Genomic DNA, 25008 nt, shown 5'->3' on the forward strand with positions numbered 1-25008 from the left:
TCCCAGGATTTTGGGACACGGTGCTTTGAGACAGGCAGAAATGTTTGAGTTCAAATAGTGCAGGAGTTGGCACAGTGCAGGCTGGGTGCTGGCAGAGGTTGCTGGGGTAGGAGGAATCCCTTGTGGGAGCATCAATTTGGAGAGAAAGCAGGGGCTGTTCCCTGCTGCAGATTACTGAAGCTTCCCCCTAGATTATTTGATTACTGAGTCTGGTATCTTAGAAAGTGCTGGAAAGCAAATTACTTTATTACAAAGTATTTTTTCACTTCCTACACTGAAATATAGCTGAAGCAAACGTTTCAAGTAGCAAGTTTGAAAAAGGAGTGTGAGTCCCTCCTCATACCAACTCACTCAAAGGATTAAATATCAACACTGTCTTGTCAAAAGTTAGATTTAACAATTCCCAATAAGTAGAATAACCAAAAGAAAGAAGGGAAGGGTCTTGGAAATGCCCTGTAAGGAGGGATTTAAAGTATAGTTTCTGGGGTGTCTCAGAATAGAGAACATGTTCTCCTCATTCCCTGGTGCCTGACTGCTCGTGCTACCCTTTTGCTCTTCCCTTCTGCTTCTTCGTGCTCTGTTTTCTTCATGAACACTCAGCAATAATCCCCCTGATATTTCCACATGACAGTCTGAAAGGGAAGGGTTGGGAGAAAGCATTTTGGATCATCAAATGGCTCGTGTGCACTTTCAGAAATCTTTGTAAAAATGAAATGCCACATGTTAAGTTGAACTTCAGAAGTTCTATATGCAGCTTAGTAGAATAAACTAAATAGAATTTGGCAAAGTTGTTTATGAAAGAACAAGAGAAATATCTTTCATTTTCATGCCTACTGAAGAAAAAAGGTTTTATTTTGATATTTTTAGGTTTCTTTGAACATATAAATGTTTTGGCTAGTCTTACTGGCCTGGGAACAAAGTTCTGAACAGACTTTTAGAAACTGGCTTTTAGAAATTTTGGCTCAAAATAAGCCCTTGCCCACTGCAGGCATGATTTCTTTCTATAACTTTGATATATGTCTTCATCTATTTTTAAAAAAGATCTCATAAACTGAATATCAAAAATATTTTACCACGCAGTGACATTTTTTCTGACTCTTTCAATGTGAGAGAAGTAAAAAGTCTCAAATGTAGAGATATGTACATTAAAAAACACTCTTTCCACATTAAAGAAATTTCTTTCCCCTAAGGAATACTCTTGTTATTCTTACAGTTATTTTTTAACCATATTTAAAATTAAATCAGTAATTTTGTTTAAAAGTCTTGGCCTAGAGCAGTAGTGAAATACCTAAGATTAAACCTACCAATAAATACATATTCTATCCATGTTTTCCTCTTTTAGTAATACATTGGAAAAGGAGAATCTATATTAAATGGCCCACAGTCAATTTTTTCTAAACAGGAAGTTTTCCCCAGTAAACATTCTTTCCTTAGAGATCTTAAAAGTATATTTTCTTCTAATTTCAATGTCAAAATATTCTAAACATTAGATATGTTAGATATTTTTAACAGGTTATATTTGCTGCTAAGCATGTAATTGCAGAGGTTAATTACTTAAAATTTATGCTTCTAGAAAATAAGCTGTAATCTGTTTTAACAGACAAAATACATAGTATGGTTGGCTTTACATAAAACTTCACAAAAACATGCATTTGTGTAAAAAGCAGGGTTTGCTGCTGCAGAGTTTTTGTGGAAAACCTTAATGTAGAGATTGCAGTCTCTTCCATTTGGCCTGTGTGTAAATAGAGTCAGTTTCCGGAAAAGAAAGCGGGTCTTCACCATATTGTGTTTCAGGGCCAGATCTGCTGTCTGTGTTTCTGGATCTTACTTTATTTAGTAAATATCATGGCTGGTATTTCACATCTCTTGTATCTCAGTGGTGGCCTCCTGTGCTGTGTGCAGGTTTGGGTGTCAGCTCATTCAGTCCCACGGGCTCTGAACATAGCCAGCTTTTGATTTACTTCATTTGTTTGGATTTCTCTCCCTTGCCCTTTCTTTGTGTTGCAGATAGGAAAGTTGGCAAAAAGTTTTTCTGTTCTATAAGAAAAAAAATAGAGGAAAAACTGAACGGAGTCTGCTTAGATTCAGCATGTGTATTTTGTTGCTCCATGCAAAAAACTCATTCTGCAAACTAGTGCTTGTGGTGGAGAACTTCTGGGTAGCTTCACGGACCTTGTTGTTTTAACAAGTTCCAGTGATGATTTTCTGTTTCATGACTTTTACTTCATTTAACTGAATGTGTTGACATGGTTTGATGGTCTTGTTGATATGTGCCTGGATATTCAGAGAGCTAAGATAAATGGAAAAGGGCTTTCTTAAGCCAACAAAGAGCTGGATTAGGCCTTCATCTGGTCACTGCTTAGCCCCTGGTCTAATCTTTCCCTCAGTATCTTTTGTTAAATGTGAATTTCTTCTCTACTATTGTACTGTAACTCAACTGCAACTCTGCAGCAAGGGGAAATCAGTGTTAGCTGTTAGGTGTGTTTGTGTGTATTTTGGTTTAAAAAGGAGTACATGGCCTGGCAGAAAAAAAGGAATTGGAGGAAATCAGCAGTTTACGTACTTGCTAGAATTTGACCACCTTTTCTAGCATGATCATTCCTCAATAAATTCCTACTACATGATTCCCCATCCTTGTTCTCTCCATTATTTACACTTTGATTTAAGCATTGGTCTCATTTGCTGAGACATTTACAGTAAATAAAGGTTAACAGTATAGATTTCTTTTTGAACAGCATGCTCTAGACACTTAAGTGTGTCAGACTTGATGATAAACTGATGTAATCTCTAATAATGACATACTAAGAAGGGCAAATACCTTTAGAATTTAAATGGGGTCCTGCTTTTGCTATTTTTCAAGTAGCACTGCCTGATTTCAGTGTTTGGGTGTTTGTGTGTCTAGAAGATGGATGCCAGCTTAGCAGTTCTATTAGAATGACAAATTAACTTAGTGTGTGGGGGGAAATAAGTAGTAACTTAAAGCATATTTGTTTTTGTTTTCCCTTTTTCAGGTCCGACGATGACAATGCAGATGACAGGAGTTCCAGGGTGACCAGACTTTGCACTTACTTTCAGCAGAAATACAAGCACCTCTGCCGCCTGGAGCGGGCAGAATCTCGCCAGAAGAAATGCCGGCACACGCTCCGGAAAGCCTTGCTGCAGGCGGCCAGCAGAGAGCCGGAGCGCGCGGGGCAGCTCTTGCAGGAACTCCGGAGAGCTACATGTGCTTGTACCAGGTTAGACCTGCCCTGTGACTGCAGGAGCCTGGGCCTGGGCCAGGGTGGAGATGGGCTGAGCATCCAGCAGCTGAAATTATGAACTCTGAAACTGGTAGTCATGCGCAAGGCAGAAAAAAACTGCCTGTCAGTGGCGTAAAGAAATGTGGCATGCAGAGTTTCCCATGAAGACAGGCCTTCTCCAGCTTTGTTTTAAAATGTGGATGGCTTGTTCAGCGGTTTCTGGACTCAATTATCTGGTCCTTTACTATGTCAGTAGGTGTGCAGTTTGGTCTGTAGTTCAATTCAGATTTTGTTTCTCAGACAACTTTTTTCGAAAACTCTGTACCTCCTCTTAATTATCTTCCCAGCAAACCAAATTTAAGCTCATGCTTTTTGTTAGATTTAACTCAATCTAACATTAAATAAAACTTGGCAACAAAATACATAACTTCTAACAACTTTGAAGGTTATCTTCTGTGGGAATTCTTCCTCGATAATGTCAACATCCCTCCAGCTCTCAGCATATGGAGAGTTGGTTGATCCATATTCGTGCAGGAACAGACTAAGTCTGAACCCTGGTGTTACATTTGGGGTATCAGAAGCATCCTTTTGCTGTTGTGGTTTTGCTTTACAAGATGTGTGACTGTGGGATGTAGTGGATAGTATGAGATGCAGATTGGAGCCAGATACAGAGAGTATATTCTGTTTAATGGGATGCTTTTGTTCCTGGACAGTGGGATGTGGTTCATGACAGTTGGAGGGTTCATTATTGTGGAGGTGGACTGATTCTGAAGAGTTGCTCTGAGGTGTAACGTAGAAGTCCATTACTAATTTACAAAGTTGTGCATAAATTTCTTCAAACCTAAACTACAGCAAAAGACCACCTGAACTGACAAGCTCTTGCTGTTTTTTTTCCCTATTATTTTTGCCTTTGATTAAGCAAAGAAAGTTTACATGGTTTTGGGTAGACCAACAAAGCCAGGTATGCTTGTCATCACAGCTCTGATCAATTTAAGTAACCACAGAGTCTTTCCAGATACAAAATTTTTCACAGGAGTAATACTGCTAACTAAAACTTTGCTCAGTCAAAGTGCAATTGATGACAGAAATGGCTGAAGGAAAACAGTCAGGCTACAGAGAGTTTTTTGTCAACCTAGAAAACAACGTGTACAGAGGTGCAAGTCAGCCCTGGAATCGCCAGCTTTATCTCCATGAAGGTGACAGATGCCTGGAGAGCAGGCTAACCCCAAGCGAGCTGTGTAACGCTTGAGTACTCGTCCACACTGCTGTCCGGTCGCCTGCTTGCAGCTCAGGCTCAAAGCACAGAGGCTGTGCTGGGGAAGCGCCCAGCCCCGGGCACCTGCTGGTGGATTGGGCTGTAGCACGTTGATGAAGGAGAGCTTTTATCCATGTTGAGCACGCTCAGGCTCTGCCACTCCAGAGCTCAGTCTAAGTTTGTCTGAGCACAGGCTTGCATGTCAGCTCTGGGGATGCTCGGCATGTATTGATTTATGAACAGGCTTTGAAGTGCACTTGACTCCCATCTAGGCATACCCAGTACATTGAATTCTAGAGACCAACCTCATTCTAAGGGTCACCTGTGTTGACACTCACCTACTGCTGCCCTTTCTGTTGCAAGGTGTTGTAATATTTACATGGTAGTAGCACATACCACCTTTCATTACAATAAAGGCCCTGTGAAATAAGAAATAATCCTGTTACTACAGCCACACCTTCACCTGTCATTGACATCTCTTCTGTGTCCCTGTGTAGAGCCTGGTAGTAGTGTGCACCCATCTGGATCATGACGCACACACAGTTGTGTGTTACAATTTTTCATCCTAGTGTGCCACATTCCATATAATAATTGAGTTGAGCAACCACCTGAGACTGGGGGTTTGTCTGTAAACTCTTTTATGCTTTCTTTTCAGCACAAGCCAAGCAAGGCAGAGGGATGCAGAACCAACAACCTGCAGTGGGACTTCGAAGGGAGAGCAGTGCACTAACAAGGCCCTTCCATTCACCAGGCACTGTTTTCAGCGTATCCTCTTAACTCTGTTTGGGAGTTGCAATCAGGCATGGAAGCTGATCTATTTTAGGAGCTTTTTGTTTGTTTGCTAGATTTTTGCATGATACCTAAGTTTTCACGAAGAAATACCTATTTGTTAGTGTGTCATCAACTCCTTTGCTTTTAATTCAGCTGTGTGATTTGGCTCTGTAGACAGCTTGGATAAGTAGTCTGCTACTGTAATAGGAACATCATTTTGCTTTGTGGGCTGTATTTAGGGTGTGCAGGAAACCTTTACAAAATGATCATCCTTCACTATGACTTGGTACAAACCATGTGACTTCCAGCCTCTTGGCTTTCATAAAGGTCTTGGTAGGTTCCAATAGGCCACCTTCCTGTGACAGTTTTATGGAAAAAGGTTTTTATACAAAGTATAAGAAGATGGCTTACACTGAAACACTAGAAAGATGGAAATCATACTTTGCATTGTTTAAAGCAGCAGAATAGAAGGAGTCACAGAACCTCATATTCCAAATGAGGAAGGGTTCCCTGTGCTTGGAATTTCAAGCAAAGCCTGGAAAGGATGTTAAAAGTCAATGGCTTAAGATCACAGAAAGAGAGCACATTAGATGTGAGTTTTGGTTCTGAAGACTATAAAAAGGCAGACTTGTGACCTGTAATACTTAAAAAATCTGCAGACTTGGCCTTTTTTGTTTTTAGCTAGAGAATTGTTGGTGCTTTTGTTGGGGTGACTCCTTTTGTTGGAACTTTTGGTTTTGGTATTAAAGGGTGCTGATGTGTTCAGCTACTATCAGTCTGCAGCACCTTTCCAGTCTTTTTGTTTTGCAGATGCCTTGTTTTTATTGCTTCATTTTTTGCAGGCCACTTAAAAGCAGTCTGCAGAGCAGTTCAAAACCTCTATGAGAAAGCACCATGGTGTGCAGCTGTGTTTGGGACTTGCCTCATGATTCTGATGGGATTTTTTTGTTTGGGTATTTTTTCTAATTTTAAGGGGTCTCGTTTGTTTCTGTGTGCAGAGAAGAGTAGTGATTTTGCATATATGGCCATTTTTTCTCTCTGCATTTTCTTCTCTTAAATGAACAGGTTCTTGGTTCTGACCCATACATCCAAGTCTGCTATCTGGATTGTTCTGTAGGTTTTTCATTTTCTTTGTCTTTTTTTTTTTTTTTGTTTTAACATTTTATAAACATATATAGTGATGTTGAGGTCTGAGAACTGTTCAGGATGGAAGGAGGGCTCCTAATGTTGTTTGAAAAAACACACAATGAAATATCTGTTTGATTTGTTGTAAGTCTGGAGACATTTTTACTCCTGCTAAGGATTTTTCTGAAGGAAATCTCGGCAAGCTTACGTGTGGATTTACTTGACCTTTCTGTCTGCTTGCACATCTTTTTTTCAGAGGAGCAGGAAGAATCTTGAAGCTTCTTTGTCTGTACTCTAAAGATAAATGCCAAGAACCTTAAAAGATTGAATTAAGAAATACTCTCTCTTTAATGTTTCAGTATGGATTGTCATTAGTCTGTAAGGAAATAGTCCTGTTGACTACACTGTTCCAACTGCTACTATTGATCTATTGATTAAGGCTCCAGGAAAAGGCTTCTTTTTGCTAAGAACTCATTAGTGAAATGGCTGCTTTTATAAAACTATCTCACTATATAATAAAATCATTAGTGATTCTGCATGAATGCAGTTTTTTCACTTTAAAAGTTGGGTTTGAGCTTTACCTAACTTTGAACTCAAATAGCAAACTTAAGGCACTCATTAAAAATAGTATCTATGGACAGATAGAATTGAAGGCTCTGATCTTTATCAGATTGATAAATCAAAGGGCGTTCCTCCACCACTGTCTTGTGTTATTCCTGATGCAGAAATGCACAGATATCTTATTGAACCGTTCTCAGCAGCTCTTCTCGAGTTGCACAGCCAAGTTTGCAGATGGTCAACAGTGCTCTGTGCCAGTTTTTGACATTACACATCAGACACCTCTGTGCGAAGAACATGCCAAAAAAATGGTAAGTACAAAGCCATCACTGTATTAAATTGTGTATTGGGATGATCAGGAGTTTTAACCCCAGTCTTCCTATGAAGTCTTTCTTAAGAGTTAGGAAGTTTATGAACTTAAGAGCTTGTTTGGTATTATTTTTCTTAAAAGGGTAAAACTTGCCAAACATTCCCAATTAGTATAAAGTATGTTGTGAGGAGTATGTAGTAGTAAAGTAGTAGTAGTAGTAAAGTATGTAGTTTTGAGGATATAATAAAGTATACATGGGAATATTCTTCACTGGAGAAAATTTGATTATTTTCCTGAATTGAGAAATAAAAGATCATTGTGAGAGATCCTGTGGTCATTTTATTTGGGTTCACTCCTGTTCCTTGGATCTGAATATAATTTGAGTGTGTTATTAAGAACACTGCATCTTAAGCAGTCTCAGTACATGGGGCCCAAAGTACTTTCTAAAGGAAATGTAGATAGCAATTGCAAGGATGCCAGTAATGGGTTTACTACTTTATTTACCTTTTAGTAACTAAGAGTTTATCTTTAACCTCCTTCAGGGATCCATCAATCCTAGAAAAAAAGCAATGGCCTACCTCAATTTTAGAGAATAGAGAAATGAAGTTGGTGTCCTCTGCTCTCCTTTTATGACATCAATCTTCCAGGACAAAACCTTTAGGTTAATTCACTAATTAAGTGGGTTAAACCCACTTCTGTCTTGCCCCTCCTTCAGGGCTTCTTGTCCTACCTTCAATTAGGTGTAAAACTGCCTTTTTTTCTTCTGTTTTGTTGGGTTATTGAAAGTTTTTTGTTGCTGTTTTTGTCCAGCCTCTCCAATAATTGTGAATTATGGAGTTTTTTGGATTAAAATGTGAGGGTTTGTGCTACACAGATCTTTATGGGGTTTCCCCCTCTTCTAGGCAATCTTCAGTATGTCCCGCGAGGTTTACTTCTGTAGCAAATATAATCCTCTGCTGTTCCCTATATGATGGCAACTTGATGATGGTTTGATTTATTTTTTAATGTGTCAGTGATTGCTGTTCAGAAGCAATGAGGCCATAATTGTTTACCCATGTTCTTATCCTAGTCCAGCAGTATTAATTTTGTCTCCTCAGTGCTGTCCCTCTGTTACGTCAGTGGGCACTTGAGGATTCTGGCTTCAGCTGCTGCACATTATCCACATTAACACAATCTCACAACAGTGTTTTGTCTTTAATACTTACTGGAGTGCTGCTAAAGGTTACAGTTCTGCACTATTTAATTAGGGTTTGCTATGATAGTTTTTAAAGCGACACTGCACAGTCTCGTATTTACAATACCTCATAATTTGGTCAATGTTATTTTTGCCATTGGGGTCAATGAGGAAGGGAACAGTTCAATTTTTGAAACTGTGTCTGGGTGTAAGCTAACAGTCCCTCGTGACATGGATTGTCACATATCTGTGTAATGACCAGGGTGAAAAAAACAAGGAAAGCAATATTTGTTCTTAATATGCTCCCATTGGTATTGTTTTGCTCCTGAAGGATAATTTCTTGAGAGGGGACAGCTCCCGTAAAGTTCAGCACCAGCAGCAGAGGAAACCCAGGAAAAAAACAAAGCCACCTGCACTTACCAAAAAACACAAGAAGAAGAGAAGGCGAGGCCCACGCCGGCCCCAGAAACCCATTCCTCCTGCAGTGCCCCAAGGGAACCTCACCATGCCTGCCAGTGTCTCACTGCCAGTAGAGATACCCCACATACGGTCAGTACTCTTCCTGCCCAGTTTCATTCTGCTGGCCTGAGCATTGCCAGTGAGCACTGTACAAAGCTGCCAAACAGCATCTGGAGCAGGGCTAAAAATTGCACCTCCATGTGACTGTTGAAAAAAGCCCTTAGAGTGGGTCATTTTGGAATTGAGCAATGACTGGGTTTGGTGGGTAAAAAAATATCTTGCTCTTGTTGCCTCTTACGTAATTAATGAGTAGTCTAAGTGTAAACTTCCTAAAGAAACTACCTAAAAGCATTTTTTTCCTACATAATGGAGTAAAAAATGTGTGGGGAAGCATCCATTGTAGATGGATATGCTCTGATAGTTGTCCTTTGGAGCAAGCAGAGTTGAACACCAGGGACTAATGTTCCTTTCTGTTCAGGAGCCCATCCACACCAGAGCTCAGTGCCGATGAGCTGCCTGATGATATCGCCAATGAAATCACAGACATTCCACATGACTTGGAATTGAATCAGGAGGACTTCTCTGATGTCCTGCCACGGCTGCCCGATGACTTGCAAGATTTTGATTTCTTTGAAGGTACCATTTTATTTTATGCTAGCATGAACACAGTCAGTGAACTGAAGAAGTGAATGTTTCTAAACTGCATTTTGAGGAGTTGCTTACTTTCCTACAGAGGTAATAAATTCTAGAGAAGGAAGTGTGCATTTGCTCTGTTGTTTGTGAGCTCTGAAGTAAAGCAGACTTTAAGAAGGCTGTGTGCATAGTTCTCTCCTTGCTCATATAATTACTGCTCAGAAAATCATAATTGGTTTAGTATTTTAATAATTAATTTTACATTTTTCCTGCCTGTCAGGGTTACAGTTTAATCAAGAGTGTTCTCAGTAATGGCATCTTTCTGCCATTGAGTGGGGCTGGAATCACAGTCAATGTTGGCCTTTGATAAAAAGAGAAGAGAGTGAGAATAAAATCTTTAAATATATTTTTGAAACTAGCTTTTGATCAGAAATGTGTTTGAATTTCTGCATTCTAAAGCTTACTCCCTGTAATATATAACAAAGAAATTTGAACAGCCTGGAGTTGGGTACGTGATTTCTTTGGTCATTTTCTGATGTAACATGACATCAGACTATGTTTGAATTGAAATTAACCTAAATTATACTGTCTGTGTAAATTTTAGGTCCAGACTGCAATATGGTAAGTAGAAAGAGGGATTGTGGACCATGTGTTACTGCAGCATTGAAGAAGATCTTACTTAAGCATTTTTAAGTCCAGGAAATCTAAGAGGCATCTCCTATTGTAGTATGTGGAAGAGAAAGGGGAGATGGGGATTTCCATTGAAGAAGAAGGTGTAATTTCATGGTTTTCTTACTTAGCTAGTGAACACTGATGAATGATACTTTCTGTGTACTGCAAGCCATGCTAGAAGATTATCATTTGGTGCAACTCTGTACTGAACTGTCTGTACATCAGCATCCTTTGGGTGCCGGGGCCAGGCTCACCTGAGAGCAGTGCACTAACTGGTGGTGTTCCTGTTTCTGCAGGTAAAAATGGAGATCTTCTTCCAACCACAGAAGAGGCTGAAGAACTGGAACGGGCCCTACAGGCTGTAACTTCTCTTGAGTGCCTGAGTACCATTGGAGTACTTACACAGACAGATGGTGTGCCAGTTCAGGAGCTGTCAGATAGAGCGATAGGGGTGTTCTCTACAGGTGCTGGAGCTCCAGGAATGCAGTCCTTGAGTCGAGAGGTTAACACGGATCTGGGGGAGCTGTTGAATGGGCGTATAGTACATGATAATTTCTCCGGTCTGGAGCTGGATGAGAACTTGCTCCGTTCTGCTACCTTGTCCAACCCACCTACGCCCCTGGCAGGGCAGATCCAGGGGCAGTTCTCAGCCCCAGCCAACGTTGGCCTTACTTCTGCCACTCTGATAAGCCAGAGTGGCCTTGGGGAGAGAGCCTTCCCGGGACAGTTTCATGGACTTCATGATGGCAGCCATGCCTCCCAGAGGCCCCACCCTGCCCAGCTGCTGAGCAAGGCAGATGACCTGATCACCTCACGACAGCAATACAGCAGTGACCATTCACACTCCTCACCCCATGGAAGCCATTATGATAGTGAGCATGTGCCGTCTCCCTACAGTGACCATATCACATCCCCTCACACCACACCCTTTTCTGGTGATAACTTGGCAGCTACCTTCTCAGCAGAGATGCCCATGATGGCACAGCACTTGCTACCAACTCAGCTGGATGTGCCACTTAGCGGGGTGGTCAACCCCAGAACTCACTGGGGAAATCTTCCTGTCAATCTTGGGGACCCCTCTCCGTTTAGCAACCTTCTTGGTGCAGATGGACACCTCCTGTCCACCTCCCTGTCCACACCACCTACCACCTCGCACTCAGAGACCACACAGCCTGCCTTCGCCACTGTGACCCCCAACAGCTCCAGTGTGCTTCCGGGGTTACCGCAGACCAGTTTCAGTGGCATGGGTCCTGCCTCTGCTGAACTCATGGGCTCCACCTCCCCTAAACAACAGCTCCCTCAGTTCAGCGCAGCCTTTGGGCACCAGCTGAGCTCCCACAGTGGCATTCCCAAGGACCTGCAGCCCAGCCACAGCTCCATAGCTCCTCCCACGGGCTTCGCAGTGACCGGTGCCACCGCTACCAGTACCAATAACGCATCCGCGCCCTTCACCACCTCCAACTGAGCTTGTCTGCCTGGCTCCCTGCAGGTAGATGGGGGACCTGTGTTTTCTATCTTTCCTTTTTTCCTTTCTCTTTATTTTGTCTGTTTTCTCTTCCCATTTTTTTTTTAAGAGGGGGTTGAGAAGAAAACCCCTGCTTCAGTACTGACCAGGGTTAGCCCTATGTGAACCTTGCTGTAGCATTCACATGTGCTTGTTAGGCACTGGTGCTCATTTATTGCAGGCAGGTTCGCTGTTCCCCAATAATTCTTTAAGGATACAGCACAGTTACTGGATGTAATTGATCTTAGCAGTAAGACCTAGAAATGGGAAGATACCTCAGATCACTGATGCGTGTTACTGTTCCCTAGGGTTCGGATCAGTGCTTGCCATCCCATTAGCATCTGGTAGAAAGTTTTCCAGTGGGCAGAAGTCCCTTGATTTATTTATTTTTATTTTTGATTTACTCTTTTTCCAAAGGTAGCATCTGGCATGGAAAACTTGGCTTCACACATTGATTTGAGAGTGGTGCACTGAAGTCCTAAATCAAGATCATGATTCAAGGATGAGTTTCTTGAAATAGTCTCTTGACCTCCTCTGTGTGTGTGTGTGTGTGAGTGTGTTTGGGGTGCAGGGAGCAGCGATTCCTTTTCCTCTTTTAGTGAAGAAGTAGGAGTTGACCCCTTCCAGAACTGGTCACTGTTCTTACTGCATGATGATTTTTGGGTTTGTTTATTATCATTATTTGTAATTCATTGAGTAGCAAAGGGATCAGTTGACTGGTTGCTCATAAATTTGAAGGCTGATATTGAAGTTAGCCCAGGAAAAAAAAAAAAAAAAGAAGAAAGATAAACAGAAGGATTGAAATATAGATCATGGATTAGAGAAGATTCCTGTGAGAAGTTCCCTTTCTTGCTGAATTACTGTGGCCTTGTAGCATTGATGATTTGCCTTTTCAAGTGTGTCTGTCCAGAACTCTTTGTCTGACAGGCTGACAGGAATTTCCCAGCTGAAATAGGAAGAATTAGGTTGGTTTTCTGCCCATCCACACAAGTCTAGGTCACACCCGTTTTAACTTTCAAATGGATGCATTTCTCACAGTATGTCTAACTAGTGAGACTTTCTTGGACAGTTTTTAATCCCCTGAGAGCCATATAGTTTTTCCAACACTTGTAGGGTTTGATGCTCTGTTTGGGAGGCTGAATGTATGTAAGGAACTAGCAGGTACCTGTCAGCAGTCATGGCTAACCAAAAGAGAAATCATTAAAGCAAAATAGGTAACAATTCCTTCTGTCTGCAGGATGGTTTTGTTTGTACTGATCGCCTGCTAATGACAGTATTCACTCTTTGGTAGTAATTGCAGTTCCTAAAGAAAGGAGTCAGCTAGGTTTTAGGTTTTTAAAATAATTACTATTTTTTAATTTTGTTTTTTAAACCAAGAGGTAATAGCAGCAGAAATTCTGAGCTGTTTACTTGCATCTCCTTATCAAGAAGGAATTTGCTTGTTACTCTATAGGGCAGTACTAATACTGTACTCTGACAGTAAAAGTAGTTCCTGTTTAATACAAGTCTCTACTCTTTGTTGTTTCAGAGATGCAGATGAGAGAAAATAGTAAATTCTACATTTCAATCTCGTAATCTAAATGATGGATTTTCTTCTACCTTACAGTAAAAAGTCCTACCTGTGTGTATTCTAGTCTATTTCAGGAAATTAAGAGAACCAAGTGCATGTAATAGGGAGGCCTAATAAACTTTCAGAGCAAAGGATCATTGAATGAAGTTTACTTGCTATAGAAATTCATTTCATTAGCAGCAGTCAGGCACATACCAAAATATCTGACCCAAACCTCTCCTTCCATCTTCCTAAGGAACAGAGTTTAAATGGAATAGGTCTTGTGTCTTCTTACTGTTGTAGCAATCATCACTCTTTTCTTGAATAATCTGTCCTCTTTAAATACAAAAGAGTATGGATGATGCATATGTCCTTTTCTGAAATTACAAGTGTATGTGGGTGGAAGAAACAAAAATTATTTTCATGCTTCTGTTGTTATGAAGTCATTATTACATACTTGGTAAAATAGATCTTAGTAATATAAGCCGAATATTTCAAGTGGTGATCTAAATATGTTTGTAACACTTAAATGTTTTAAAATCACATAAAAAGTTTAATTGAAGCCTATGAAAGCCTGCTTGTGATTGTCCTGCTGATTGAGGAATGCCCAGTGATATTGTGAATGAGGCAAATCTGACAAGGCTTTTATTTATTTTTGTATTATGTTTCCCATACTTTGTTGGGGAGACAACTGTTTGATTTGCAGGTTATTTTTGTTGTGCTCGTATACCTTTTTCAATGTGCTGGGATGTCTGACTGAAAAAGAGTGGAGAACTAGTATACCAAATGGTTAATTCTTTAATTTGCTTGTGTATTCATGTAATTTTAGAGGGTGTTAATTTCTATGTATTGGTTTCAGGACCTTGGTCTTGAAATGGTTCTTGTGCCCATCAAACTTCTAATGAAGCTGCAGCTAGTGCAGAGTATATTTGCCCCACATCATATTTCTCTTTTTTAGCACATGCTGGGGGGGAAGAGAGGATGGGAACTGAGAGCCAAGTTCTGCTTGGTTGTGTTGGTATAAATTACAGAGGAGCCTTCTGATCTAAGGTCGCGGTGAGTTTGTACTGGTCTAACTCAGAACAGAACACAGCTCCTAATCTGCGCATTGAGTTAGACAGGGAATTTCAAAAGCTGTCAGAGCTATGCAGGTCCATGATTACCATTTGAAATCAATGGCCTTTATGGACATGCGTTTCTTTAAAGTAGCTTAGGACATCAAGTCTCTTCCCCCACTTAGATTTCAATTTTGTATACCGCTTGACAACTCTTCCCTGAAAACTGACTGCGTAACATTTTTCCATGAGCAAACTCAGTTTGCAATAAAGCTGCACTTTCAAAAATAAACTTCAGTTTGTATACAATTGAAATAGGAATCCCTCTGTCCTGTCTGCCACAGTGTTCTGAAATGGGCCACCACTCTTGCCTTTTCCTGGTTCACCTCTCATTTTTTCACTACCACCAATTTCATGGTTACATGGCTACATGCAGTTACGGGTCTTGATCTTAGCTTTACAAGGTGGATCATTCCAGGTGGGTTTACCTGTTGACTTCAGTGCATCAGTGTCTTGCTGTTGGATGTGAGAGATCTAACTGAGAGGTAGGTGTAGTCAGAGATACTTCACACCTCTTCCTCTGGGAAATCCTGCTGGCCTGGTTAAGGTGGTCCTCAAAGCTGTTATTTATGTGGTTCTCAAGTAGAATCCATGCTCCCTCACAAATGTTTTTGAGTATCAGCTCTTATAGCAATTAGCATTCTTGTCACCCCTTCACCAAAGAGCCAGTGTAGCAATTTCAGATGCTCAATACCTGTTGTGCCCTTTATATGTTGACAAATGGAATAAGGCTAGTTGAACCTAAAAGCTAATTTCTTCACATAAGATTGGAGTTTCTGAAGAATGAAAAAAGTTAGACATAGAATAGGATATAATTTACATAATTTTGGCAATAATAGCACCTCAGTTAGTCTCTGTACAAAAATACTTAACACAAGATGAATTTTGACAATGTACAGAGGCTTATCAGGAATAGCTTCGTGCTCTCCTGGTACATAAGGCATTCTTTAAGACATGCTTTGATGTTTCCTTTCACCTAGGAAGACCTTACAGCAACTTTGAGGGGACCCATACGTACTTAGATACCTCAAAGTTGATTTGTTCTTTGGCTTCATCATTATGATGCATGAACTTTGTCTCCTCCTGCCTTCTAGTTCCTCCAGGTTCTTGCTTAGATCCCTTCTCGTTAGTAGCATGCTTCTCTCTATGGCTGAGCATAAAGCCTCTAAATTGATAATGCTGAGAGGTAGCACAGTTGCAGGTCTGCCTCAGGCACTGTGGAGAAAATGGCAATATCTAGATTTCCAGCTGAAAATGGGGATTTGCAGTTCTCATTTGGAAAGCACTGAAAGCCCTGAGAAGCTTATTGCCTGCTAGGCAAAAATCAGAGAAAAGAAATTGTCAAAGAGGAATTGTACCTAATAACAAAGAGAAGCCAAGGGTTTTTATTTTATTTTATTTTTTTATAAAAGGAAGATAAGTATTGAAAAAATAGGACATTCTGTTGTGAGATGCCACTGGCTTTAGGGACATGGCTAAGGCAAAAGACCTAGGACTGAACCTGAAAACCAGTAGCCAGATTCAGTTTGATGCTTTGTCTTGCTGTAACCACATCTAAATACAGTCTGGGATTGAATCTGCTTGCCAAGAGAGTCCTGCAAAGGTGTACAATAAACAGTGGGGAGTTTTCTTCCCTGAGAAGCTGGCCCTGGTGGCTACCTATGCTGCTTCTGAGCTCCAGCTTCCCCCTGAGCTCCTGCAGCCTCCTTGCTGCTGTGCATCCCTGTAGGCATTGTCAGGCCTCCAAGGGTATTTCTCCCTGTCATTGTGCTGCAGTGGGCTTAATCCACTCATGAATTCTCCAACAGTATGAGCCTTTGGGCAGAGAGGAGGGAAAAATTTTGAGAAGAGCCAGCTACATGCAGTTAACCTTTCAAGATTTGTAGGGCACAAGATGGTGGCAGGAACTGCTTTCAGCCAATTAACAATAGAAAAGATACCTGCAGTAATCTTTGGCAGTAAGACATGTGTGTGGCTGTCCAAGCAGCTTCCCTGGTGGAACTGGGGTATTTTTTCTTTTGTATTTTTACATGTGAAGGAGTCTCCTGTGCAGACCTCTTGCAGGGTCCAGTGGTGGCAGAAATAGTGACTGAAGGAATAGTTTGGGGCTAGTGTGCTGGCCGGATCTTTAGGTCTTTCTCACCTTCTGATCACAAAGTCTTTTGGGTAACATTTAATGATGGGGATTTGTGGGCTACTTATTGTACTTCCTTTATTTCCTTCCACTCTACATTCTTCATAATTCTTGCTTCTATTTTTTTCCATTCTCAGACCCTCTTCCAATGTAAGTTATGCAAGCTGGTGAGTCTTCTGTGGTTCTGAGTGAATCTGACTGTAAAATGAAAAGGAGGAGAGATTTCTGCAATTCATAATGTATATTTGGATGCTAGAATGACAGTGCAATAGATCAAATTGTTTCTCAGATCAGTGAGTAGGGAGATGTTTCACAGCATGCTAATATGTCATGAACTAGATGCTGAGGGTACAACATTGATCATGGAAGTGCACATGCTAGCAGTGAATATACAGGCATTTTTGGCAAGAATTTACCTTCTCAGAAGTTCCTCTTCTTTTGAGATGTGTATCAGTAGAAAGTCATAAATTAAAATTTAAATTACCCTTTCTTAACACGCTCAAGCCCAAATAAAAGTAAGAAGGGCTGGTGACAAAAAATCTGTATTTGTGTTCACTAAACTTAAACTTGGACTTCAGGAGAGGTCTGGACATAAGAGACCTTAGTTCTTATCAGTAAAAGTTTCAGTCTTGTCTTTAAAACACTATTGTTAGGAAAGAAAAGTTTGGGGGAGGAGAAGGAGTTAGAAAAGATGCATCTTTAAACAATTTTCTTACTTGTGTCTTCAGCCTCTTTTTTTAAAAAAACCCCAAACAGTAGTGACTATTTTCCCTTTGCTATCTGGTACTTCTTATGGTTGTTGACTTCTTTGCTTTCCCGTTTTACTCTGCTCCTTCTCTAGCTACTGTGGAATGAGGTAATGTAGTGGAAGCATGAAAGGACAAAGTGAGCATGGCTGTAAGTTGACAGCAGTAGTTGGAGAAGGCTTTCTTTAGCTGTCTCCTTGAAGTAAGTGTTGGCACCTTTTCAGTCTACTCTAGGTCATAGAATTTGGTCTGGAAGTGAATAGGGTGAAACTTAGGCTTTTGACCATAAAACTGTACTTACTTGCTGTAGAAAAATGCATTCTTCCCACTCTTCCTCTTGCTAGTCCCCCAAACACACACACAGTGAGATGGCCAGAGTTACCTGCGTGTCGGCCACATGGGCATGTTGAACTTGGTCCAGTAATGCTAATGTTTAACCTGCTTTCTGTCGTTGTCAGCTGGTGCCCACGGAGATGAACTCTGGATAGGTAACGTTCCCAGATATCCTCTGGAAAACTTTAACTTTGGTGCAGATTGCTCTGATGTAGCTAACTGCGATGCCATTGGCTTCTACCTTGGAGTGGACTGATTTACCCTGAAATGACTCTCTAACCTGCGTCCTAAACAGTGTAGTTGGTTCTGGTGCAAATAGATTCATTCTGAAGTGATGGACATTTTTATTCTCATGCAAAATAGCTACATCCTACCAGAAGGGGTTGAACCAGTTTCTCTGAACAGTGATGACCTTCACTGTACAGTTTTGGGTATGTCTCAGGGATTCCTTGTGGAAATAAGGGCAGTTAACAAAAAAACAAACACAAAAACAAACAAAAAAAAACAAACAAAAAAAAAAGAAAGGAAAAAAGAAAAAAAATGAAAAAAGAAAAAAGTAAATAGTTTTAAAAGTAAATAATAATTTAAGGTAGAGCGTCACCTAAGTGAGAGCGCAAGAAGGAGAAATCTTTGTTCAGTTTTATAGTCAACAGTGTCTGGCTTACGGACTCTTTCTCTTCTCGGGGCTCTCATCTCAAGTTCAACATACAGAATCTTTTTCATCACGCTCAGCTTTAAACTTTTTATTTAAAGATACCCTTCCCCAATGAGCTTTCAGAATACTTATTGTAGATTTTAAGAGAAATGGTATATTAATTTATGCTATTAACATCACCTCATAAATTATAAGTTTTATACTAAAGCTGTATTGAGTGTAATGAATTATGTTGCATATGTGTTTTTAATAGCTATAAAATTATATACAAGCTTTTTTGGAAAAACAAACTAGTGAAGCACCTTTTTACACTGGATCTTTGCCGTGTCAAGGTGTACAGCTATTCTTTGCTACCTTGCAGATATCTATATCTATATATAGATATATATATAAATAAAATAAAATGGTATCCTGTATCAACAAGTATAGAACTCTTTTTAACCCTTATATTACTGTTCCTATAACTCTTTTTAAATTTTGAGTGTTACATTCTGCAATAATTTATCCGTGGTTTGTACCTATGATTAGAAATTTAGTTACAGGGTAAATAGATCAAATTTAAAAATCCAACTACTGTAGCTGGGAGTTGTGAATCAAGTTTGTAAGACCTTTTCTTTTTTTTAATGTATTTATTTCCAGTTAGCTCTGTGAGTTGGAATTTGAAAAGTTGGAACATTAGGAATCTACAGTGTCTTATTCAGGAATTTTCCCCTCCTTTCCTCACAAAGGAATTCCCACTGTGACTTATAAATAGAATTAGACTGCTTGTGTGCATGTATGTATTATATATACACACAAAAAATATGCATTGGGGGGGATGTATGTGCGATACGAATGTGTATATTGTATGTAGGTCATAGTTCTGTAAAGAGAAAAGTAGTCAAGAGGTGATGGAATGTATTGTAGAAATGTGATTATTTAGTAGGGGGTTGTTATGTCCTCACTGTTGTATAAATAACTGAAACTCTCTACTATATAATCTTCTGTTATAAGGCTAACTCTGATATCATGTCAATTTTACTGTTTTTCAAATGAGTTCCTTTGAGCCCTGTTTAAAATGCCATGAAAATACCAAGCTCCCAAAGACAGCCTTTAAATAAAACAAATGGGGGAGGAGGAGTGATGGAAGAAATTAGTTTTTCAGGACAAACTGAATGGGAAGGTTTGCATTCAGTGGGATGGAGAGGCGTGAGAATTGCTGTATCTTTTCAAATTAATACCCAAATCTCCTATGGTCTGATTTGGAAAATGTTGTCAATCAGTGTACTTGTGTTTTCCAATCAGATTGTAAGGGGTACTGTTTCTGCAGTGGTCTTTATTCCATAAAAGGATCTTGTCTTCAAAGTAGATTTTTTTCTCTTCTAAGGATATTTCTGTACATCAATTTTTCCCCAAAATTGCTGTTGTGGGATTGCAGAACAAAATATGCATTCAGTCAAGGGAGTTTCATTTAGGCTGTGAAATTCTGAATTTGATTGTGACCACTTACCTTTTTTTCATAATTGGAGAAGAAAGATTTCTTTATGGGAGCTATCACTTGAAATTTTGAGAAGGCAGAAATATTCTTGCAGATTGGCTTACTCTTCATACTGTTCTATTTAGTTTGGAGAAAATAATCTAATCATTATTTATTCATACAGTATCATTTTAAGTATGATGATCCTGGTGACTTTAAAAACCTTTTTAGAAAAACAGAGCTTCTAGTATTGAACAGAAATTTGAAATTTTTTGCAATTGTTTTTAATATTCTCCTCCATATCATGATGTTGATACTCCCCCAGGCATCCCTCCCCCTCTTCTTCTCCCCAAAATTTTTTGCTGGCACATATGGATACAGACAAAAGGGTAGGGAGGTGGAAGTTGTCAGAGGCCTTTTCTTCTGCTTATTTGGTGGTAATGGGAATTAGGAGCATAGATCTTTATGCCTTTTTGGAGGAGAATAGACCCATTTTTTGTGCACACCTGTACAGAGAGATACATCTGTATGTGAGATAATGGTAGAATTTTGCTGAATGTGGAGTTGCCCTCATGATGTACAATAAATATGTATGAATGCAATAAATCTAAATCTATATATACATTCATACAGATTGATAGATGGAATATACCTTGTATCACACTCCTATACATTAGCTATAACATTAGCTCTTTAGTGAGCTAAAGAGAGGGACTGTCCATATAACATATGTGTAACAGGTAAGCACTTGTGCCAGACAAGTTGTTTTAGATTCTTCTGAGGGGTCTGGATGACTCAGAGACTGATCTGAGCTTGGCCACCATTGTTTTGTGTTACTTCAGCCCTTGCAGTGGAGTTTCTTTGCTACGTCTCTGCTTTTGTTTTATATTTAGTCTCGTTGAGGCCTTTTGCAAAATGCCAGCTTTTTCTGCTTCTCTGCTCCATTGCATCTTTTCCAGCTCCTCCTTGTCCCTGCATCTCTGCAGTTTCTCTTGCTAGCAGCAATCAGCTTTAATGGCCCAATCCAGCTCTGCTTATGCATGAAGGAATTCTCTTGGTGACTAAAGTGGTAGCTGAATTGGGCCCTGAGAACCTGCTTGAACTTATGCAAACTTCCCCAGCTTCAATTGTGATTCAGTAGGACTGTGATTGACTTGCAGATGAATACAAACTTTCCATGGAACCTGATGCAAAGCTTCCTAGCATATGGAAAGGTTAACCCAGCATTATATTGAAGTGGTCAAAATGAGAGAACTACACCTCCCAAATACTACCTTCTAATTTTCAACCTTAGGGAGGAAAAAGAAGTTTGATCTGTGTTTCCCATAACACAGGCACTAAGCAGAAGGAAGCCCTGTGCTCTGTTCTGAGCAAAGGGGTTGTCATCAAACATATCAAAAGAAACACAGTTTATTGCACTCCACCATAAAACATATTTTCAAATGGAGTTGACCATTAACATGCTAGCACTTTGCATCTAATTGTGTATTGGGTGATCTTGCTTATGCAAGTAAATTATGGGCTTAAGTGTTTTATTTTCTATTTTCTGGCTAAATGGAGCTTCTATATCCTTTTAGCAGAAAGCAGCTGTCAGCAACCTGCTCAGTCACATTGAAGTGCTGTGTAACTTAGGCTTCAGTTTCAGAGGAGAATGCTGCTCCAGTTCTGTCATCGAGCCATACTGGATTCCATGTTTTCAATATGGCTATGGCACAATTTTTCTTGGCCACAATTCAGCCATGGAATTTTGTCTTCTTTGCATTTCTGTTAGAAAAAGGTAACTGGTGTACTGTTCCATCTGAGCTTTCATGCAGTCATACACAACTTCTCTGATACATATGTTGGGGTGTGTGTATGGGTATGTCTGTGTACTGCGTGTGGATAATACAGATTGATACGCACACGCCTATTATGCTATTTTGGTTTATGTATGTGGAGAACGTACCTGTTGGTTGTCTCCTGATATTTACTCATGCATACCTATATTAAATATGTACATAGAGTGTAGATGTCCTGCATATACATATGTATATGTTATGATACTTGGTTGGCAATTTTTTTGACACTTTTTTTGCAAATTGCTGTCCCTTATTACTTATTTTCACTGAATATAGAAGAAATGGAAAAATGTGTTATCAAAGTTTTATTTTAAAAAGGAGACTTTTAATTATCTAAAGCCATTTGTAATAGTCTTTTGAATTTTTTACTAGAAGGGTTGTTATTTTAAAAAGCAAAAGCAAAAAAAGAAACCAACAAAAAACCAAAAGCAAGCAGACAAGCCCTTATTCCCACCATCGTTTAGGTGAAAGAAATGGAAACACAAGTTTCTAAGTGTTTATTTCCTTCAGGTGTTTCTGAGGCATACAGTAATTGCATTCTGCCCCATCCCCCTTTTGTCCAATTATAATTAATGATTCATGATTTTCTTTTTCCCTCAATACTTTCATAAATTATTGTTCACCTCCTACATTCAATAGTACTTATATCACTAAGGAGATTTCATGTCCTTCTGTCCTTTTTAGGAGAAATGCCAGTGCATCACTATTGTGTTTCATTTTAACATACTTTGTGGAGGATGGATGTTTTAATTGAAGATGTCTGTAACCCGTCTAACTTATTTAATGTGAGAAGCCTTCATTGGAATCTATCGTCTGTTTGTTTCCAACAAGTTCAAGTTTCTGCAACTGTTTTTTTCACCAACACGTTAAATAATTCCCTTCTTATTTTATGCCTGAGGTTTTAAAATTTGGGTTTGTTTTTTGGGTTTTTTTTCCCTCCAATTCCCAAAAATGTTTATCTACAAGTGGAGCAAAACAGATGTCAGAAGCTCAATCAATATCCTTTTTGCAGTTAAGGGTAAATATATTTATCCTAGACATAATAAAAGAAGGTGGCAAATGGACAATCTGAAGTGCTTAGAGGGAATGCTCTCTCTTTTTAAGGCTGTCTCCGAGAAGTTTGTGTTTGGTGTCATTTTAAAGGTAGCTTGATCATGCTTTGATATCAGAAACAGCCTTGTAACAAAGAGCCTCATACAGAGTTGTTCGGTCACTAGAGTTTAAAATGTAAACAAGTTGCAGTGGGAAAGCAAAGGTGAGGCAGTGTATTTTGAACCAGTGAATTGTAGCTTGCAAACGTACCTGATTTTGAAGTAACTGCATGGTAGCAAGGATTAGCAGTCTCTTACACCCCTTCCTTCTTCCCTCTCATCCCTGACACTTGTGTTCAGCATACCATACATTGGGAAAAATAAGCAACTTCCTCCCGCAACGCTAATCCACTTAATGACTGCTTAAAGGGAACATACAAACGGGCACTGCCACGTCCCATCTCATGGTATTAGCTGGAAGACTGGCTAATACGCACAAACAGCCCAGCCCAGCTTGCTTCTGTGGATGTGTCGCTTTGGGAGAGTGTGTGTGGTGCATGGAGGTGCCCAAGAAGAAGGGTCCCTTCCTTCAGGGTCCCTGGCAGCAATGGCAACTCGCACCACTACTTCTAGTGCTGGAGGCTCACGGACAGCATTCCAGGGGCGGGGAGGAAAGCTTGTGTTTGTACTTTCCCTTTAAATAGGAAAGGTTGGCTCACATGTTCCTCATACTTCTCAATGAATGTACTGTATTACCATTTAAAAAAAAAAAAAAATCAATTAAATGATAATAGATTGGTCTCCTTTTGTTATCTGGTCCTTGTTTAATTTGTTTAAGGGTTTTTGTATACAAAAGTTTACATTTTTATGTATATTTTTCTTGTGTAAAAACTGATGTAATATGTGTATAAAACACTGTATGTATTATCTGTATATAGTGTGACAAAATGATTTTCTTTCTTTCTTTTGGATGTATTAATAAATCTTGCTGTGAAGTAGCTGTGTTTACTATGATGAAACCCTCTTCTCCAAGCCATTTTGCCAAGTCCAGGATGTGTGGATATTGCCCAGGATGAAAGCTACTCCATACAGTGATTTTCTTTTTTCTCTTAGAACATATCGTAAGTACAGTTATTAAACTGTCCTTTGCTTAGATTGCTGTAGAGTCTGAGTCAGCTCTTGCTTATTCTCTGTTGCTTTCTAATGACATTAACTAATTAGTTTTGCAAACAACCCAGGGTCTTCAGTCTCAGTCCTGATTCTAATTATAGTGCTTTCTAGCTCTGGATCACTGGTCTGGAGACCAGGTCGTCTTCATCCTGTTTTCTGGTTTGAGGAAGTCTAATTTAAGGGGTATAGAATAGAATTTTCTCATGTATGTTGTTATGTTTTCTGAGATTTAAAAAATATATACCTGCTTCATCAACAAAACTGGTTAAGTTGGAGTTTGGCATTATTTGATGATTAGCATGTGGATGAGAAATGATGATGCTGTGGGGCTCTGGTCAGCTCTCAGGCAGGCTTGCCAGGCCAGGGCATGGGTATGGCCTACATTGGTCAGACACTGGGAATCACCACCACCTTGTTCAGACACAGCTGCTGTTTGTGCCACCCTGCTGCAGCTGGTGCCAACAGGACTGCCGTGGCTGGCACTGCCCTTCCAGTGCCACGGTTGAACTCCTGGAGTGGCTTTTCCACAGTAGCCTGAAGGATGTCCTCTCTTTAGGCAGAACTACCCCTTGGACACTTTGCAATAAGCAGATGGCTGCTGCATCTCCCTCTCACCATTTGTTTTGTGAAGTCTTTCACCTCTGCTTTCTGTGGTTCCAGTGGTTTCTTGTGCTTCCAGTGGTGTTTGCTTTGCTTGTCTCCATCTCCAGTGTGTTTGAGGTTGGGACTCGTGGGGGAGCAGCTGTGTCGTTGGTGGGGCCATCTCCCAGGTTCTGTTTTTCATTAGCAGTCTTAATGATGACCTGCTCATCGGAATAACAGCCAGCAGAGATTGAAGAGAAAGGGAGATTCAGTAATTTGACTTCTCTTTTAATGAACAGTAGCCCAGCTATTCTAGATAGCATAATTAGGGCAGCATTTCACAGTATTTGGTTGTAATTCAGGCCAAGGGGTAAGTAGTGTCAGTGAATGGTGTAGGCTTTCATGCCAACATGTGTTGCAAAGGTTTTGTGGCAGAGATGAAACTGTGCTTTAATATCTCGTGTTCCCAGGAGATGGCAGTACACTGGAAGTGTTGCATCCAGACCTTTATCAAGACAGAGTGATGACAGAAAAGAACAGATGCCTAAAGTCAACAAAAGAGAGTTCAGCAGTGTAAGTTCAATGCAATATGGATCAAGAAAATTCAGCCCAAGCTTGTCCTTTTTAGGGAATTATCAAGGTTATTGGCCTGTGGCAATTGGACACTCTAGGGGTAAGAGAGATGAGAGAGTTCTGGGC

At 40.0% G+C, this 25008-nt stretch overlaps 1 protein-coding gene across 6 annotated transcripts in view; it reads left to right on the top strand.

Annotated features, from left to right (window-relative positions):
• Window positions 1-25008, top strand: part of INO80D (INO80 complex subunit D) — a 61798-nt gene that overhangs the window by 25096 nt on the left and 11694 nt on the right. The window contains exons 7-14 of one of the 6 annotated variants that reach the window (XR_001522786.2): window positions 3012-3236; window positions 5150-5259; window positions 7126-7259; window positions 8764-8981; window positions 9370-9527; window positions 10493-11685; window positions 12118-21465; window positions 22211-23555. Coding sequence is in view for 5 of the 6 variants with exons in the window: in XM_015634813.2 (XP_015490299.1) it covers window positions 3012-3236; window positions 5150-5259; window positions 7126-7259; window positions 8764-8981; window positions 9370-9527; window positions 10493-11661 (2014 nt within the window). In the remaining variant the exon portion in view is untranslated. Of the gene's footprint in view, window positions 1-3011; window positions 3237-5149; window positions 5260-7125; window positions 7260-8763; window positions 8982-9369; window positions 9528-10492; window positions 11686-12117; window positions 23556-25008 lie in introns of those variants that run through there. The other 5 variants (XM_015634813.2, XM_015634816.2, XM_033515921.1 and 2 more) reach the window with 5 other exon arrangements.

The sequence above is a fragment of the Parus major genome, chromosome 7 (assembly GCF_001522545.3).
Source record: "Parus major isolate Abel chromosome 7, Parus_major1.1, whole genome shotgun sequence".
Taxonomy (NCBI): domain Eukaryota; kingdom Metazoa; phylum Chordata; class Aves; order Passeriformes; family Paridae; genus Parus; species Parus major.